The 20,472-nt window shown below is 37.3% G+C and overlaps 2 protein-coding genes and 1 long non-coding RNA gene across 5 annotated transcripts in view; 2 read left to right on the plus strand and 1 right to left on the minus strand.

Moving 5' to 3' along the window:
• Nucleotides 1-14,533, plus strand: part of LOC107697474 (UPF0687 protein C20orf27 homolog) — a 19,840-nt gene extending 5,307 nt beyond the window's left edge. Inside the window, exons 3-6 of one of the 2 annotated variants that reach the window (XM_016498283.1) lie at nucleotides 5,956-6,095; nucleotides 9,249-9,387; nucleotides 12,829-12,954; nucleotides 14,209-14,533. In XM_016498283.1, the coding sequence (XP_016353769.1) occupies nucleotides 5,956-6,095; nucleotides 9,249-9,387; nucleotides 12,829-12,954; nucleotides 14,209-14,309 (506 nt within the window). In that variant the 3' untranslated portion in view covers nucleotides 14,310-14,533. Of the gene's footprint in view, nucleotides 1-5,952; nucleotides 6,096-9,248; nucleotides 9,388-12,828; nucleotides 12,955-14,208 lie in introns of both variants that reach the window. The other variant, XM_016498282.1, reaches the window with a different exon arrangement.
• LOC107697476 (uncharacterized) overlaps nucleotides 8,893-20,472 on the minus strand; it is a 63,653-nt gene continuing 52,073 nt past the window's right edge. Inside the window, exons 3-4 of the long non-coding RNA XR_001635195.1 lie at nucleotides 9,354-9,429; nucleotides 8,893-9,257 (exon numbers count right to left, since the gene is read on the minus strand). This is a non-coding gene — a long non-coding RNA (uncharacterized LOC107697476). The remainder of the gene's footprint in view (nucleotides 9,258-9,353; nucleotides 9,430-20,472) is intronic.
• The window catches only part of LOC107697471 (ventral anterior homeobox 2-like), a 20,599-nt gene continuing 18,291 nt past the window's right edge, over nucleotides 18,165-20,472 (plus strand). The window contains exons 1-2 of one of the 2 annotated variants that reach the window (XM_016498279.1): nucleotides 18,165-18,225; nucleotides 19,172-20,005. In XM_016498279.1, coding sequence (XP_016353765.1) covers nucleotides 19,756-20,005 — 250 coding nt within the window. In that variant the 5' untranslated portion in view covers nucleotides 18,165-18,225; nucleotides 19,172-19,755. Of the gene's footprint in view, nucleotides 18,226-19,026; nucleotides 19,077-19,171; nucleotides 20,006-20,472 lie in introns of those variants that run through there. The other variant, XM_016498280.1, reaches the window with a different exon arrangement.

The raw sequence follows: 20,472 nt of genomic DNA on the forward strand, positions 1-20,472 counted from the left end.
CGGCAGGGATCCCAGACCAATACAATTAGTGTGCCTCCTCTATTTTAAAACCCATGAGCCGCCACTGGACAGTTGTCCAGAAGACAATCATTGACACATTTCACAAGGAGGGTAAGCCACAAACATTCATTGCCAAAGAAGCTGGCTGTTCACAGAGTGCTGTATCCAAGCATGTTATTATTATTATTTATTTTTTATTATTATTTATTTATTTATTTATTATTTTTCTTTATTCTTTCTTTCTTTCTTTCTTTCTTTCTTTCTTTCCCAAAAGAAGTAGGATTTTCAGTAAGGTCAGTAAGATTTCTTTCTTTCTTTCTTTCTTTCTTTCTTTCTTTCCCAAAAGAAGTAGGATTTTCAGTAAGGTCAGTAAGATTTTTTGGATAGAAATTATTGTTTTTATTCAGAAAGGATGCATTAAATTGATCAAAAGTCACAGTAAAGATGTTTATACATTTATAGTGTTTCCACAAAAATATGAAGCAGCACAGCTGTTTTCAACATTGATAATAATCAGATATTTTTCTGAGCATCAGGTCAGCATATTAGAAGGATTTTGTATATGTTCAATGTTACTGTTTTTACTGTATTTTTAAACAAATAAATGCACCATTGGTGAGCAGAAGAGACTTCTTTTAAAAACATAAAAAAATCGTACCAACCCCAAACTTAAAAAACCCAAAAACATAAAGAGCTGTTTTTTTTTAATAATAATCCCACCACACTGACTTTGAACTTCAATCTGCTTATCATGAGTATTGAGAACCTGCTGCTTTTTCATTCTCAGCAATGAGACTTGATTTTAATAAAGCTAAAACAATAATGAATTCTTGCTCAGTCGGTGGTGACTCAGCAGTTGCAAAACAAGGGGGCTGTTTCTTATTATCAGGAAATGTGCAAGATCTTGTCTGTTTTCACATCTGTCTGAAAAGCCTTTCCAGAGCTGTCGGAAAAACTCCTGAAAGATAAAGTCTGTCTTCTTTCATTCAACTATTTATTGTGGTAATCAATCTGTCTCTCGCGACTCTAGTTATTGTCTGGAGGCACAAAGATGGCCTCAATTTTGTTTTTGTTTTACGAATGCGATAAAGTTTCATTTTGGATGAAGGCAGAGGGTCTGTTGTCATGCTGCGTATTGTTGCAGCAGCTCCAGAACATCTACGGTTTCTTCAGCTCAGACTGCTGTGCAACATTCACAAAGCATCTTCCCATCACTGGCTTTGTCGTTGAATATTAAAGCACGAAACGGACCCCAGAACAGCTTTTTGGAAATGCTCCTTTCCATGGGCCAGTTCTCAGGGGCCAGATTTCTCGTTGTTGCCATGGTGACTGTGTGAAGTTTTAGATGAGGTTCATAAAATGCGGTGCCTCTACAGCACCGCCGGGCATTCGTTTAATAGAAAGCCCGTCCATCTCTGGTCCCAGCCAGACTGCAGCGTTTCTGATTGCTTTCAAAGAACAACACCACAAAGAACAGCTTTGGGTTCAGATGTGATTCAGCTCAAAGAGGAATGTGGAAAATATTAATGACTCAATTTACTCCAATACTTTGGATCACTCTGATGTTAGAGAAATGCAGATTCTCACAAAATGGATCTTAAATGAAGATCTTATATTATTCTTTTATTTTTTCAGGATAACTTTTATTTGATAATATTTTGATATGTTTATATATGCTGTTTTCTATATTTTCTAAATATTCTATATTTAATATAGGGTTATATAAGGACAATTGGACCATTTTTCCCAGCCATCTCAATGGCAAAAAGTGATCCATTTTATTTTATTTATTTATTTATTTTTCTTGCAGTTTTTATATTCTTCTTTTCTGTTTAAGCAATTTGCTTGCTTTAGAAGCTTGCTTTAAAAATAAAGCTGTTTATTATTCGTTATTATTAATAATAATAATAATAATAATAAAATAATTCCATCCGTTTTTCTAGCCTATTGGCTTATGTGGAGTTGCACGGATGCTGGAGCCTTTATTATTATTATTTCTTTTTTTGATCCGTTTTATATTTATGTATTTTAATTATTTTTTAAATTATTTATGTTTTATATTCATGTTTTCTCTGTAAGCACACTGAGAAGCTTGCTTTAAAAAGAAAGTTTATTATTATTATTTCATGCTTTTTGCCAAATTATCTGGCACTGGTAAAACGTGTACTACAATATTTCTTATTATTTATTATGTTGTTTTGACATTGCATATCAGGATAATCACTAGTGAAACGTCTGTGTTCTTGAGACGCATTTTCGATGCATTTCTTCGAGGCGTTTGGGGCTCAGGAGAGTGTCATAAAGACCCGAAAGTCATGGACATAAATACATAAACTCTTCAGGCCCTGCTGGTGTGGTGATAAATAATCTGTTCAATGTTGTACTCATAGGTCATAAAATGTAGACTACTACACGTGTATCCAGCTTAATTCTAGATCTCTGCTCCAGGACAGAGAGTATTTTAACAGTGTACAGATGCCTCTGTGTTGGTCATCCGGACCGTGAGACGCTGGTTGGCAGGTCTATCTGTCACACGTGAGAGTGTTTATATTGCTCTACATTGGCCGAACAGTTGGAGTCCCATAACCTCTGTAATGAGGCCAATAATGTAGACACTCCTGCTACAAATGCCGGCCCATCCCAGCTTACATTATGTGTAATTTTATCTCTGTAGCCACAAGCCCTGCAGGCGAACAGGATCACCACTGACCCTCCAGACTCATATCACTCTCATATTTGTAAAATCTATTCAAATACCTAAAATTGCATGTGCTAATCTAGTTTATGAGTTACACTTGGCATTGCACAATGCAAAAATAGTTGGCTTTTATAACGTAATGCTCTTCATTTGTAGGACGCTTTAGATGAAAGCATCTGCTAAATTAATAAATGCAATGTTTATTGGCCATAAACATTGAAATATCTTGGCAATACTCTCATCTTTTATTTGTTTTTATAACTCCTGTTCTTTTCACACGATGTTCTCTGAATTTCAAATGTCATTTATTTTTATTCGTAGCGCAGGGATCTAAAGAGGCCCTGATGTAATCTGCAGTCTGTCGGTCTGTCAGGGGCCGCTCATTTCAAGCGATGGGTCCCCAGGGCCGACGCTGCGCTCTGGATTAGCAGACTTCATTTGACACACACACAGTGCGTGAATGATAAGACATTATAACTAATGTCTGTAATATCACAATCTTATTGTGGCTGCCATTGGCCGATATTATTGTTGCTCATATTTTGGTTTAGTGATCTGAATAAACTCTCAGCACATATCCTGCACCAGTTGTGTCTGTGCAATCATGTGGCTTTTTGGCAAGCTGTTACATTACTATTTGAGTCATATCCAGATATTAGAATATCATGGAAATTAGTTATTGAGTTTGAAGAGAGCTCAAAAACCCTCCACTTGTATTAACAAGGTTAGCATGAGCGATCAGCAAGAACGTTTTCTTCAGAAAATGTAAAAATCTTTAAGTGCTCATTTAATTTAGATTTAAAGTAGAAGAAAAAGTTCACACAAAAAGGGAAATTAATTGCGACATCTTCTCTCCAAAGTGCAATAAAAGCAGGGTTTTTTACAGAGGCTTTGATCAGACATGGAGGATTTTAGAGTGAAAATGAAGGACAAATCTCCACAGCTGATGTTCATTACAGTGGACTTTGTGCTCAGTCGGTCCAGAGCGTTTAGATTCTGTTCAAACGTTTGGGGTCAGTAAGATTCGGCATTAAATTGATTAAATGTAACAGCAAAGACATGCTATAGAATATTTCTATTTCAAATAAATGCTGTTCGGTAGGGATGGTTTCCCTAACATAGACGTAACCTGATCCTGCACCATAAATGGATTTTAAATGAAGAATTAGCATTGTTCATGCACTTTAGTTCAAGACAGGGTTTGATCTGTGTCTGAGAAATGTACCCCTGTGGGCCTGATTAATTGCTTTATTAAATCAGACTGTTAAAGTGAAGAGCCTGGAAGAACATTGCAAGAGATTTTCTTTCTTTATTTTTAGTTTTGATATTTTTAGTTCTGGTATTTTAATTAGCACTTTGAATGTGCTGAAGGTGTTAGACAGCTTGCACAGTAAAAGCTGTAAAATCTTTTAATAAATAATTACAGTTTTAAAAGGCTCCTATATTCTTGTTCCATTTTGTTGCGCTCTATCTAGCTCTTTTTGAATGCATCTTACATGTGAACCTGAAACCAGTTTTTCAGTCCCTAATAAATCCTGTGGGAAAGAAAGACTACAAATAAAATCAGCCATATCAGTTTTGTTAGGCCCAAAACATACTCTGCATTAGCCAAGCATTCATATCTGCATACAAAAGGTCATATCCTGTTGTCTGCATATTTTTTATTCTCTTTTTAGGTGCTTGTTTGATCCAAAGCTTAAAGGAATAGTTCAACCAAAAAAGGAAAATTTGTATAAAATTTTATGAAAAATTGCTCAGGCCACCTAAGATGAGTTTGTTTCTTCATTGGAACAGATTTGTAGAAATGTAGCATTACATCACTTGCTCAGCAATGGATGCTCTGCAGTGAATGGGTGCCGTCAGAATGAGTCCAAACAGCTGATAAAAACATCAAGTAATCCACACCACTCCAGTCCATCAGTTAACATAGTGTGAAGTGAAAAGCTGCGTGTTTGTAAGAAACAAATACATCAAGACATTTGACTTCCACATTTACGCTCCGTTTCCAAACAGTCAAAATGACGAATAAATGCATAATCTGAAAGCGCTCCAAAAGACATGTGTGATTATATTACTGGATGCTCGAAATTGAACAGGAGAATGCACGTTTTAAACAGCTTATTGTACAGGTAAGTTAATCGCCGTTCTAATCTAATGCGCTGCTGCACTGTAACGCACACACATAGGCTACAGACAGTAGCGCGTACATCATGCGCGCACAGAATCATTCAGCGCAGAAATGTATTGTCAACACTGGTCTGTGATTTCTCAATAAAATAGCTTAGAAACTGAAAAGTTCAAGCATATATTTCTTAATAACTAAATCCCACAGCTTCACTACTAGTAGAGAGACGCTGCCAGGTAGAATTAATTCACACACGCAATCGCTCTCAATCTCTACTGTGCTCCTTTATCTGATTTAGAACGAGCAGAAATCTGTGAGAGATTTCTCTCCTGATTCAAACCAGATGACTTTTTCACTGGAGGAAGCAATATTTTGGATAGAGGACTCATATTTTAGCGGGAAGCATCAGATTGAAATGATTGATGGATTTGTTTCGTATAAACATGCAGCTTTTCACTTCACAAGTCATTAACTGATGGATTGGACTGGTGTGGGTTACTTGTGGATTAGTGTGATGTTTTTATCAGCTGTTTGGACTCTCATTCTGACGGCACCCATTCACTGCAGAGGATCCATTGCTGAGCAAGTGATATAATGCTATATTTCTCCACAACTCTGTTCCAATCAAGAAATAAACTCATCTTGGATGGACTGAGGGTCAATACATTTTCAGCAAATTTTCATTTTTGGTTGAACTATTCCTTTAAATTAAAAACAGTTTTTTTTAAAGCATGTAAGACCTTAAAGGCATTGGGGTTATTGTACACATCAACTTTATTCCTACTGATCCAAGTGTTTTAAACTGATCTGGTTTTGTATTCATCTACTTAAATGCAGTTTATGCCTTTTTAAATTGAAGCTGGTAAATTCAATGCACAACCTGACTAATGTAAGCCCACTTTTGCTATAACTTTCTTTGAGTGAAGAAATGAAAAGATCTCTGATATTAGACTGAAGGTCTTTCAGGGGTTTCAGGTGTCAGATGGCAAGCTTGATTTGAATAATTTCAACTTTAAAAGCTTCTTGCAGAACATTATCATTCAGAGACTCACAATCTGGATGTCTGTAAGCCTGCGGTCGGTGTGTAATTAGCGCAGCTGTAAGCGCTTTGCTTTTGTTCCTCCTGCAGCAGCGTCTAAGACGGGGGGCGTTCGCTTCGCTGAGGAACCCGCTGCGGCCGCCACCGCTCACTCTCATGTGCATTTTGACGAGAAACTGCACGACTCCGTCGTCATGGTGATACCCGAATCAAACGGGAACTTCCTGGTTAAGGTGAGAGCGAATTAAATTGCTGGGATCGTTCATTAGCTTAATTTGAAGGTCTTCAGTCACGAATATGAGTTCATATTACAGGAAGAACATTGATTTTATTTCTCAGCTCACATCAAAGCTTCAGCTTCTTTCCTTTGGTCAGCATGTGCTACTTGACTTCTAGCCTTGTTATTATATGAAAAGACAGTGACAGAACTCATGCCAGGAGCCGTTCCAGCTGTATCTGGGATTTCAAGAGGAAAAACAGGATCAGGAAATGACACAAGCCAGATTTGAACTGCATCGCCTACATATGAGCAGCACAGGTCAATATGTCAGAGCATGTGCGCTGACTGCTACACCACAGCTTTGACGATACTAATTGTTTTCTAATTTTTTTGGTGCAATGCATTGCCATCAAGCTTTTTATTAGTGGGTCTCACTAAGGCAAGCTATTTAAACAAATTCAAGATTCAAGATTCAAGATTTCTTTGTCACTATACAAGTATAGTGAAATTTGAGCAATCCTAACAGTGCAGTCACATGTAACTTAAACATCTGTAATACAAAATAAATAAAAAAATAAAAAAAGTAATAATAATAATAAAGTATGTTATTACTACACAATACAAGATAAACAATACACAAGCCAATGCAAACAAGGCGATAGTGCAAAGTTAAGCCTTGTCTGCAATACAGTCAGCGATAAACGGTATGCAGTTTAACAATACAATACAAAGTAATAGCCCTGAGCACACTCCTTACCCTGTACCCTGGTATTTACTTAAAAGTAAATACCCCTTACTTTTAAGCTGTGCAACTCATTTTGTAATGTGTGAAGCTGAATGATATCTCAAATCATGCTGCTTGCTCAAGAGAAGTGCAGATGTTACTTTTCTAAGTGATCAGGCTTAGTTTTTTTTTTTTTAGAACATCTTGCATAGATGGAAGGATGGATGGATGGAACAATGGATAGAACGAACCATGGATGGATGGTGGATGGATAGAGCAAACGATGGATGGATGGATGGATGGAATGAGTGATGGATGGATGGAACAATGCATAGAATGAACGATGGATGGATGGATAGAGCAAATGATGGATGGATGGAATGAATGAAAGACAGATGGATGTGATGAACAAGCAATTGATGGCTGGTTGGATGGATGGATGGAATGAAGGATGGATGGATGATAGAAAGAACAATGGATGGATAGAATGGTGGATTAATGGATGATAGAGAATGATGGATGATGGACAGAATGATGGATGAATAGAATGATGTATAAAACAATGGATGCATAGAACGAACGATGGATGGATGGATGAATGAATGGATGATGGATAGAATGTTGGATGGATGGATCAAACGATGGATGATGGAATGATGAATGGATGAACGGATGGATGGAATGATGGCTGGATGGATGGATGATAGAAAGAACAATGTATGGACAGAATGATGGATGGATGGATGATAGATAGAATGATGGATAGAACAAACAATGGATGGATAGAATGATGGATGGATGGAACGATGTATAGAACAATGGATGCATAGAACGGGATGGATGGAACGATGGATGGATGGATGGATAAAATTATTAATAATGGCTAGAATAATAGATGGATGGATGGAATGATGATGGATGGGTGCATGCATAGACGGAAATAATTTTTTACAAAAATTATTAAATTTATTACATTTGAGCTCATTGCATAATCTAAGCATTATGCTTTAAGCTTTCAAATATAAATCTTATAAATAATTTAAAGTTAAATTTATATACGTATTTAGATATTTTTTCTTTTTTTTATTTAGTATATTTGTATTTTTTTCGTATCTTTTTTTTTTTTACTTTTGTTTACTAGAATGTTATTGTTATAATTCAGTCTGTGTTTGTTTTTCATTAAAAAAAGGAATGTGTATTATGAAAGTAAACAGGATCTATTTTGATATCATGTCGACTCTTAACATGTTTTTAATAGTTTACTGAAGCTCCACTCTCACAAGTTGCTTCTTGTTGTTTTGAGAACAGTGACTTTTTGAACATATTTGATGGCACAGAGAGTCAGTGTTTGCGATCCTCCTACTCGCTAATATCTAAGAGACAAGATACACAATCATGCTTGCATTCACTCTGCAGCGGGTGTCATATTCTCTGACTCTTTTCATTGCAGATGTCTCTCTCAAACTGCCCTGTTACTGCCCCTTGTTGCCATGGAGACCAGCTACAGCGCCGTCGAGCAGTATATAAACACCTGTACCTCTGGACTGTGTCTGTTCTGTTTGATTATAGCGTTTTTGATGAGGGCTCTGGTCAGATAAGACGTTATTTGATTCTGTCATCCTTCACTGAGACCCAGATGCAGTTTGATGTTTCCTGGCATGAGTTCTGTCACTGTCCTTCCCACTTTACCAGTTCCCTTGGTTTTTATTTCAAAATATCATCCTGATTTCCTTCCTTGGTTAGTACGATCTTTAAGTAATGAACATTAAATCTGACAGATTTTTTTAGGGCTGTGAAACAGTTTCATCCAGTTACATCAGTGGATCATATAATGGATTATAGAATAGATTTTCAATGTCTTTCATGCTCCTAAAATGAAGATCTCATTGACTTACATTACAAGCTATCAGGATTTCATCTTATTTTTTGATCATCTAAATATCAGCATCTACATGAAATTGCATAGTTTTTCTCTATTTGGGCATCTGGATAGATTCAACTGCTCCATTCAAAAAAAAAAAAAAAAAAAAGATTTTTATTATTTCAAATGTCAGCCTTTATTGGGTTACAAAGCCAACTATGATTGTAAAAATTATTGTTTGATTGGTTCTAAATTCATTGAATTAAGTTGACTATGATTTCATCATTGGTTCATCAAGGCTGATTTCGTTAATGATATCAGCTATGTCATCAATGAAGCAATCAACTATGATTCATAAATGAAAGTCAACTAGGGATTCATAAATGAGTAAACTGTAATCCATACAATGATTTCATCACTCTGCTAAGATTTCATTAACATCATTTATCGTGGTAAACTATGATCTCAGATTAAGTGCAAACAACAGACTGACTCATAATTCTGGTGTCTCATAAATCTCATATCATCATAAACCTGCTGACACCCAACCATAACCTCTCTGCTTCTCTCCATCTCCTCAGGTGGGCTTCCTGAAAACACAGCACCGATATGAGATCGTGTTCACACTGCCGGAGATGCCAGAGCTCGGGAAAGACATGTGTCCAGCCCCCATCCCCAATCCTCACCTCCGTATAACTAACATAACGCCATCCTCAGACGGTACGTCCCATCGCTCGAGGTTCTGACCCAAAACAGCTGAACCTGTTGATGAAGACTTGTGTGACTTATTGCAGTGATTCCCAAACGTTTTTTGTCAGCCAAACACCTTTGACCTACAATATTTCCTTTCCCATTTTTTAAGTGTGCCTTAACTGTTCTAATCCTTTAGGCATATTGAACCCCGTATATTAGCTGCTATCCACCTTTTTCTATGGGTTTGGCTTGTAGTCTCATCCACATCCAGCTATTTTTAGCTGTACAAAACGTTCGTTTTGCTGCTTGATATTGAAAACCTTATTATCTTAATTGTGAACACACTGGTTTGTAGTGCAAACAGTTTGACCTTTTACTGCACGTTGTTATTCTTCTCGTTATTTCCCTATAGCGGCTAATGAACCGGAAGCCTTGCCCATGGACTTACTTCTGCGTTGAAGAAAAAGGTGGATAGGATAGGCTACTATTGTAGAAATTAGTAGATGTTTATTCTAGTAGCGATGATGTTGAACAATCTTAAAAATGGTTTATTGTTGGTATTGATGGTTCCATGAAGAAACATGAACATCCATGAAATCTTTCCGTTCCACAAAAAGTTCTTTATGGTAAAATGTTTCTTTAGATGATTAAAATGTTCTTCACGCTAAGACAAAAATAGTTTTCACTGATACATTTTTTGTGGAACAGAAAATGGTTATTCTATGGCGTCGTTGCCTTTTGGAAACTTTCTTTATAAGAGACTTTTACAATGGCATTCGCACATACAGATCGCAGATATGGCTGAGCCTCACGTGCTCTTAAGAATAAAACTCCTCTGAGAGCCATACAGCATATTCCAGCGAATGGCCCTCACAACCAGTTTCCACCAGTTATTTCTATGAGTTTATTTAATGAGAAAAAATGAACGAGTGCTCTATGATCACCGGTCTACAAATGCTTCTTCAACAAGCGTGAATCACCGCATAGTGCTACTGAATACGCAAATCACTGAACGCTTTGAATGCTGTGGCTCTGCTGACGAAAAACACTCTTTACTCTTTAAACTGGTGCTCATTTGAGAGTATTGGCGTGATCAATTAAACAAATAGATACATAGGCTATATGGTATTTATTTACAGGCATTAAAATAACAGAGGATTTATGGTTTAACGTGCAGCTGAGTAGCTTAGCCTATGTGTTCTGTGAGACATCTAGTGAATTTAAAGGTTAAGTGCGTCATTTTTCAGTGAATACCATTCTCAAAGTACAGAGAACGCGCTTGTGCATTTAAAAAACACTGATCTATAATAGAGAACATTATATATAGGCTAGATATATAGATCAGTGGTTTAAAAATGCGAGAAGCATGGCACTGGATTCTCAAGACACGTTTTTAAATGTTGAACTTGTGTGTTCAAGAAACGCAGCGCTGAAATGCCAGCTCAGCGTCAGCAAATTTGATCTAGCGCATATTTACGAAGAAAAGTTTTATCTAGCGCATATTTACATAGAAAAACAATGGAAGAGCAGCGTAGTAGAATGGGAAAAGCGTTCTTTGTGAACGGCCACTAAACCGTTGAATGAACCAAAGTATGGGAAACCATACTTCATTAAATGGTAACTACTGTGTTTATACTATGAGTGTCCCACTCCTAACATGTCAATTTATGTCTCAATACCGTTGCGGTGTGTTTCCACTAGCGAGCGCAGCGGAGTGAGTGTTTTCAATCCATTCCTATAGAAGTTGATCTTAAATGCTCGCGCGGTGCATTATGGGATAGAAAGCAGTGAGAGCGTCAAAAAGTTTGGGCATTTCTCAACTTTATGCAAATATCGAGCGACAAACGCCGGGCGACAACCAATCGCTGTGAAAAGTAGGCAAGGCAAGATTTTGACATGTTTCCAAGTGTTTGCTGAACTGGTGGATTACTGAGCTAAAATCACTTGTAGTTGAAAAAGTCATATGGAAAAGTAAATGCACTTTGCATGCTTTCATTATAACCGCCATTAAAAGAAGAAAATGAAACGCAAACAGGGTGTAAACACTGTTTTCAGAGACGTGCTTTGCCCTAAATTTGACATGCCCCAAAGCAGTGGTGTTGTAGCGTTGCCAGCGGCACTGAGCGCAGATTTGATGCTGTAGTGGAAACGCACCATTAGTTTGGAGACTGGTGTATAGGGCTGCACGATTAATTGAATGCTATTGTCATGCGTATCTTGTCGTCAGTAAAGCCGGTTCTGTGATTAGTAGTAAATCTCCAGCATGTGCTTTCAGATGGAGCAGCGTTTACTACACAGAGCCGTAGTTCACTGACAAGCTACGCAAAATCGCGTTCATAATCGCAGACGATTTAATCGCGCGATTATGAAATCGTTCTGTGATTATGAAAGCTGTTTGCGTAGCTTCTCAGTGAACTACAGCTCTGTGTAGTAAACGCTGCTTCATCTAAAAGCACGTGAAAATAGCACATTTAATAACGTTTTTACTCCAAACTCACTTCATAACGTCAGTTGAGTGTTTGAAAATAAATCCTTCTGTGAGATGATGTGGCTTCTTACACAGAATAAGGCACACAACATATTTCATAGTATTATAAGCAGTGATAAATGTCGATTAGCATTGTATTATAATATACTTTATTATAATAAAAATTATAAGACGAACTCTGATAAACCATATATTGTTGTAGTCGTGTGTTTATTAGTCACGTTGAATTAATGAAAGCAGTTAAATCTTCTGTATACGCATGACAAATCGCAGCCTCTGCCTAATCGCGATTTATCGCCTTTGCCGATTTAATTTTGATTAATCGTGCAGCCCTACTGGAGTAGTCCCGAATTCAGACCCCCGCCAGATTATTACCCCCCCTAGTATTGGCAGGTTTAGGGTTAGGTGTGGGGGAGGGGTTAGGATTAGGCAATCAGGTAGCGATTTCAACGAGGTGGGTAATAATTTGGCAGGAAGTCAAATGAGTTTATGATGCCACTTGTGGTGCTGAAATGAAGCCGCTTTGATGCATGTTTCGTTTATTTACATATATTAAAATAGCAAAGCATTTTTTAATTATTCAGTGCGTAGTTGAATATCTTATAATATGCATTCTGTGAGACATCTGGGGAAATTAAAGGCAAATGCGTCATTTTCAGTGAATATGTTATGTTGCCGTTTAATACACAGTGGACGCTTTTGTGTGTTTAAAAACGCGAGGCAGTGGAGTCTCGAAATGATTGCGTGCGCGTACTCAGGAAAGGATAAATATAGGTATCAAACAGGAGATGTGCCCATGAATGGATAGCCTACACGTCTAGCTGAACTCATGAGTGTGAGTCCTTTCCTAAACTGGTGTGACCTACAGCTAAACAAACGTTCTGTCTGTTAGATAAAGACTTCTTTTTTGCACAATGGCTGTAGATGGATCTGTAGATGATTGTATAAATGACATTTTGTTGTTGAATCTGTGTCTTCAGGAGGTCTGAGGGTGACATGTGAATATATGGCCCATCAGGAGGGAGTGATGTGTGAGGAGGCGCAGATTCTTAGTGAGAACAAAGAGGATGCAAGCGTGAAGGTTAAAGTTCATGCTCGTGTCATGGGTAAGTGACAGCATATTTATTATTTTCCTGGCAGTTTCTTAGAGTTATAGTTGTTGAGACATTTTGGGACGATATTTAAGGCATATGCTGAATGAAGGAGATCAGATGTCAGGTTATTTGCTGCCCTCTACTGGTGTTTTTATTAAAGGAATATTTTAGGTAAACTCATCTGCAGCATGTGGCATAATGTTCATCCCCACAAAAATAACTTCAACTTGTCCCTTATTTCTTTTCACTTCCACTGTAAGTATCTCACTGTAACCCAGATTTTTGCCATTTTTAAAGAAAAGGAAGAACAGAGACAATATTTTGTCATTATGTAACAGATGCTCTCAACCTATCTTGTACCAATCATGGCATTTTAAAAGTTAAAAGAATAGTTTACCCAAACATGAAAATGTGCTGAAAATGTACTCACTCTCAGGCCATCCAAGATGTAGATGAATTTGTTTCTATATCAGATTTGGAGAAATGTAGCATTACGTCACTTGCTCAGCAATGGATGCTCTGCAGTGAATGGGTGCCGTCAGAATGAGAGTCCAAACAGCTGATAAAAACATCACAATAATACACAAGTAATCCACACCACTCCAGTCCAGTCCACAAATTAAAGTCTTATGAAGTGAAAAGCTGCATGTTTGTAAGAACAAAATCCATCAAGATGCTTTTAACTTTAAACAATTGCTTCTGGCTAAAATACGAGTCCTCTATGTATAATATTGCTTTCTACATTGAAAAAGTAATCTTGTCTGAATCAGGTGTGAAATATGAACAGATCAAGCACCGTTTACATATGAAAACTGTCCAAAGCAGTTCTAAACAAATGTGTGTGTGGATTTTGACTACAGGGGATGAACTTTTTTACTGGAGGAAGTGTTATTATGGATTTTGGCCAGAGGTGATGGTTTAATGTTAAAAACGCCTTAATGATTTGTTTCTTGCAAACATGAAGCTTTTCGCTTCACAAGACGTTAACTGATGGACTGGAGTGGTGTGGATTATTGTGTTGTTTTTATCAGCTGTTTGGACTCTCATTCTGACGGCACCCATTCACTGCAGAACATCCACTGCTGAGCAAGTGATGTAATGCTACATTTCTCCAAATCTGTTCTGAGGAAGAAACAAGGGTGAGTACATTTTCAGCAAATTTTCATTTTTGGGTGAACTATTCCTTTAAAACAGCGTGTTCTGTGCACTGATGATGCTGTCCATATAGAGTTTAACTTGTAACTTGCTTAACTTCTCCTCTGTCAGACCGGCATCACGGGACTCCGATGCTGCTGGAAGGCGTGCGCTGCATAGGAGCAGAACTCGAGTACGACTCCGAGCAAAGCGACTGGCAAGGCTTCGACTGAACGCCTGAACCTCACAGACTTCCCAGTCAGTGCCACATATCTCGTGTCGGCAGCGACAGAATATTCCAGATTCTGGAATTCTGTTGTCAGTGTCACTGCTTTCTGCTCGCAGCGTTTGGAAACAAAGTGTGGTTACTAGCTTGTTTGTACTGTTACAATGGAATGCAGGAATGATCTGTCGTTTGCTGTAGCTCTCTGTGATTTGTCGTTTTTCAGGTTTGGATTAAAAAAAAAAACTATCAAATAGTGTGTGTTTCCTGTAACTGAATTCCAGTGTTATGACTGAATGTTTCTTTTAGATAAAAACAAATATAATATGCTCTTATGTCTGTGTTTCTGCACTGTCTTGCTCCAATCTGATGTGATTCTAAGGTTTTTAAACTAATTCTATGAGTGATGCTTGTGCTCACTGTGAATCAGCCTCTTGTATCTGTACCAGTATGAGGCACTGCTGACCACAAAATCAAACTTACATGTTTCACCATGAACTCTGTTGGCATCTTGGCTTTAAAGTTTGAATGTTTTGATTCATCTACTGAATTCGATAGTACTTTACTCAAAATCATTTAGATCCAGCAAATGTTGGAGATTTTGTCTGCCCTGATAGATTTCTAATGAGATGATCACTTTAAGGGCTGTTCATTCATCTTTTGTGTTTAATATTGGTCTGTTTTGTCGAGCCAAAGTGCCTGAAATCATGTACATTGTTAGTTTATTTGATTGATGCCAGCATGTAAATCGAGCCATTACACGTTGAATGTTGGCAGCCTTATTCCAGCATAGTATTGTATGCCTATTCTTAACTCCATATAACTGCTTTTATGAGGTCTCTGGATCTCTGTAAAAGTTCATGCCCTTTCAAATGGAAATTCAAAATAATTTCTACCAGACTAATTTTAACGGGTGACGGCTTGTTTCGGTCTCTTACTGTATTTTTATTTTTTTTTTACTTTCAAGCAAATAAAATTCACTTCTTTTTTCAAAATGCTTTTTATAATAAATTGTGTGTCATAAAGCAATTGTAAATCAATGCACTGAACAGCCACTAGTGGTCAGTGTACGCTAAAATAATGAACCTATTCACAGTTTCAGGAATATAAAGGGTTGGACTTCTGGTTGCTGTATTGGTAATTGATGAATGTACAATAAAACCACAAGTTTGATCATGCGTGATAATCAAGTAAATTATGAATATACAAATGCATTAATGTCCACTCATGCATTGTCCTGCAGAAGATTGAATTCTCATGAGAAAAGGTGAAATTAGAAAAACCTATTAGGCTATTTGTGATTGTGATCTGACTGGTGAGATTTCATTTAATTGTAAAGTAGGCTAAAGGTAGTTCAAAACCTTATGCTATTTCTGAATAAACTAACTTCATTTCGATCTTACTTTCGAATAATTCTGAAATAGCATCATATATTTACATAATGTATATGTATGAAATGAAAAATGTAAATGCATCATGCATTCCTCTTCCATATCTTGCGGGTAGTTTTAGAGTAGTTTAATTTTCTGTAACCAACACAAAATTAATTTAAGGTTACTGCCATTCTAGAGGGGGTTGAAGTCATTTTTAATCATGCTATGCAAATCTGACACCCTATAGGCTATACAAAGAAAATACACTTTGTAGCCTAGTCTATCTGCATAAAGATTGCATTGTCTTCTCTCTCGTGTTCTATCTAATGATAAAGTGCGCTCCATATTTTATAGCGAGCCCATATCAGCACGTCAAGGTTTGTGTGTTGTGTGTCAGTCATTCATTGTCAGGATCTCCTCCGGGCAGAGTATTGTCTCTATGCCTGAGTGTCACTACCTTTGTGTGTCACTGCGACATCTGACGCTGATGGATTGAAGCAGAAAACTCTGCTCAAAGCCAAGTGAACACTCCTATAATATTAGTTTTATGAAGGTGTGGCAGCTTCCTCGCATCTTCACAGATGGTGAGAGCATGCGATGCAGCTGCTCTACAGCTGGTTTGACTGAGCTGCCAGCGTGTTTTCAAACTCTTATTGATACAAACCACAAAACTGGCAACTTTAACAGATGCACACAATTACACAAGTTCCTATTAATAAATGGTACGGAAAATAGCTGCGGTCGGAAAAAATGTGATTAAAAAAAAGCAAATAACTGTCCATTTCATTAATGAACTTGCTATTCTTGGTTACTTACATGTGTTTGCGAAAATAAGATCGCAAAAACCGCGACTGTATTTCGGGTAAAATTAAACAAAAAAAAAACTCGCATCCATATTGTTTTTTATTAGGCCTATATAACTCTTTGGGTTTGTAAATTACTTTAATAGTGTGTTTGTGTATTACATGTGATTGTGAAATATTAGCAACTTGGCCTACATTTTTACGTAGCCAATTATTTCGATAAAATACGTTCATTTCTGTTTTTCATACGTTCGTCTAGTTTTCACGACGTCTTAAATTGTTGCGAGTTCATGGCATTTTCCGTGTTTTAGTGTAACGTTTTCTATTTGATTTGTCGTTCCGGGTTAAACGTTTTCGTAGCTGTATTTTGTTCATTTGGAAGATCAGCTATTTAAATAACGTTCACGGTTGCTTCTATGGTCTCATTAACTAAAAAGACTAATAAGGAAAATTGTAATTGAACAATATTGACATTGAATATTTCTTTGCAGTCTATCAGAATGAAGAACTAAAAATAAAGGTGCTTCAAAAGGTTCTTCAAGCCATGCCACAGAAGAACCATTTTTGGTTCCACAAAGAACCATTCAGTCAAAGGTTCTTTAAAGAACCATCTCTTTCTTACCTTTTTATAATCTGGAGAACCTTCTTTCGCCACAAAGAACCTTTTGTGAAACAGAAAGGTTCTTCAGATGTTAAAAGTTCTTTATAGAACCATTTAGAAAAAAAGGTTCTTCTATGGCATCGCGAAGCACCTTTATTTTTAAGAGTGTGTAGTTTTTATAAGAACTACTGTTACGTCTTGATTTGACCCTAAAAAATAAATTAGATGCACTGTAACGTAATGTACCCAGATTAAACGATATTTATGACTTGAATCATATAAGCCTCATTTGATTTTACCTGACAAAACATGTCTTGTAAAATATCCAACTAACTTTTCAGAACTTTTATTAGAAGCTAGAACGGGAGACCAGGGCTAGTTCCACTTTTTACACTGGCGATTTTATTTTTGAAAGTCCATTTCTGAAGACACAAATCTTAAAGCATTGACTGTTAATAAATAAATTAATATACAAATTAATAAACTTTTAGCTGTACACTCAAGAACTCAATTCAACATTTTGGTTAATTTTGTTGATTACTTAACACCTATTACAAGAATATGATAGGCTACTGGATTTTTTGTGTGAAAGACAAAATTAATAAAACTATATTCTGTCTTCATGACAGTTATCGGCTACAGTAAAAACATAGGCTACTATTTGTGTAACTGAACATTTGTTCAAATTAAATCTGAATTTATTTTTTGATTTACGTGATGTTCTGGGATTAGTCGGCTAAAAACCGAGGGGGAAGGGTCCGTATGTGCATTTATCTGTGTTTATGGTATAGGCTATCTGCTGTTTTGCAATATTTGTGTGTTGGAGGAAAGGGCCCGTGTGTGAGACTGTGGGGCCAGAGAGCAGTGGAGGCAATTAAACCTCTCTTTACTGTACTGTTGGTTTGAGGAAGTGACTGACAGCTCCATTCATCCCGTTCACGGTTTAATCTGTGCTGAGCAGCTGAATTCAATAATGAGCCATTTCGGCACTGAATGATAAACACTGCTGAAAGTGGCAAAACTGCAATTATGTCATTGCGGCCTCCGTAATGGGATTGCGCACTCAGATAAAAGATTCTAATGTTGTTGTTGTGTATTATGGCAGCGGTTCAATGATGAGATGAACACCTGCGGTTCGTGCACCGTGAGGTAAACACAAATAAACCTCTTGTTCATATTTACACAATAACGCACAGAATGTGTACAATAGCCTACATCTTACAAACCGAACCCCTTTCCCATCTAACAAGTGTGGAAGCAAATTCAAAGGTTGTGCTGAAGTTGGCTGAGCATTTGTCAATACTGAGTCTAAAAAACGTAAAGGTATTAAACAACGGTGTCAAAGCAATAGGGGAAATGAGCCCGGTCTCATGAAAATGCATATAAATAGTACGCCAAATAAAAACGAAAACTCGTGGTATGATACGCAAAAATGGACTTTGGCGTGCATATGATACGGGCAAACGTCATGATATTAAAATCTTTTTCTTAACATTGTGTTTAGTTTGAAAGCGATTATAGTAATATATATTAATTATTATAATTATAATAGTTTATTCATCTACGCTTATCTCTGCAAAATAAACATAGCATACACCCCTAGTTGTTTCCTCTACTTTTAGATTTAGTTAAAAATACTTTTAAAACTATAAAATAATCGTTCCGTGTTTTAATAGTTTTGGGCGCTTACTTTTTAATCACAACGCATCCGTTCACATTCGCCTTGGCTGTTATTGCGAAAGCGCAACTTAAGAAACTAAACGCGGTTTCTGTGATATAGGCTAAAAAGGTGACATAGCCTAACTGTAATTCCACTTACCGAGCGCAACAAATACAACGTCTAAAGACAACGGGGATCGTTTACTTCGCTGAACGCTAAAGGGCGTTGAAACCACCTCGTGCTTTTACTCGTTTCTGTTTACCAATGGATTACAGTCCGGAAGTGACGTCGCTGCTGTCAGTCAACGTAACAAATACATACTCTACTCTGGAAATTATATGTTAGTATGACTGCTGCAGCCTTCAGATTGTGTTCAAAATATTCTAATCACACCCACATTATGCCCACACATTTGTATTTTATTGTCTATTATAGGATACTCTTGAATTGGTCCCGCGTAAAAAGTGACCTCCCCCTCCTCCCGAAGAAATCCTGAAATCCGTTGGCTCTTTCTCCAGAGCTTCCGTAGAGCCCAGGCAGATACAAAAACACACCCAGTGTAGACAACGAGTAAATCGACTATACAAGGGAAAGTTTGCGCTGCTCGAATCCATGTTGGTTGTGTGGGATTACTTATACGTGGTTAAGCAGTGAAGCGCCTCCCAGTGCCTCGGTCATAGACCTTGAAACCCAGCGCATTTATGCAAAACGCATTTTGGGTTGAGCGCGATCCTATAGCTGAGGAGGGTCCTTCCACTTGCCCACAGGGCCCCCTCCACCTCAACCTTCCTTCCCTTCTTTATAGATCTCCTCCTGCATGGACGCCCGATGCCGGAACATGCTAAAATATTTGGGCAGAAACTCGGTTCCGTCGCTGGAGTCTGTGGCTGGATTCTAATTTGATGTTTTGCTGGGAATAATCTCCCTATTTCTGACAGAAAAGAATTTACGCTAACTATTTATTCAAGCTTCTGACAGCTCAAGAAAACTAAGTGAACACACAAAAGTTAAATTATTAGATGTTTGATCAAGCCACGAGTATGGGCGATGGACTCGCCGAAGACCGAAACCACCGTGAATCCAATTCGTTGTGCTGTGACCGCGGCAGAGACTCCAAAAGCCGGGCGGAAGTTCGGAACCGGTCGCCTGTGCAGAGTTCTACCGACACACCGGGGACTTCGGCGTCCACACCGACTTCATCTAGCGAGGATGGGCACGATAAACTTTTAGGAGTCGATCCGGACTATTGCCGAAGGATTCTGGTTAGAGGTGAGTGAGCGAATATTCATCGTAAATGTGCTGGAGCTAAAAATGAACACTTAGTAATAGGCTACTGAATCATTAACTAATTGGTTTAAACATTTTACTAATGTCACAAACAGACTCGCTTTCATTTTATTGGCATTTAATAAAAAACTAAAATATTTTTCCAATATCTCAAACAGACTCCCTTTCATTTTACACGAAATTTTCTGTTTCGTTTAGTGTATTTTGTTCTTACAGTGGTCGTGATTATTATAATATGCACAACACAAATATCTGAGATGAGTTCACAATATTTACAACTGACAATTTATGACAAACATTAATACAAAAATGTATGCACAAAATTGTAGGTATAAGCTCCCAATAGGCCACCACAAAATCCTAAAATGATGCACATTTAAATAAACATCAATATATGAAACTTTACAAATATTTAAAACATAATAGTTGCAATTTATATATATATATAT

Source organism: Sinocyclocheilus anshuiensis, unplaced genomic scaffold, assembly GCF_001515605.1.
Source record: "Sinocyclocheilus anshuiensis isolate Anshui unplaced genomic scaffold, SAMN03320099.WGS_v1.1 scaffold1806, whole genome shotgun sequence".
NCBI lineage: Eukaryota > Metazoa > Chordata > Actinopteri > Cypriniformes > Cyprinidae > Sinocyclocheilus > Sinocyclocheilus anshuiensis.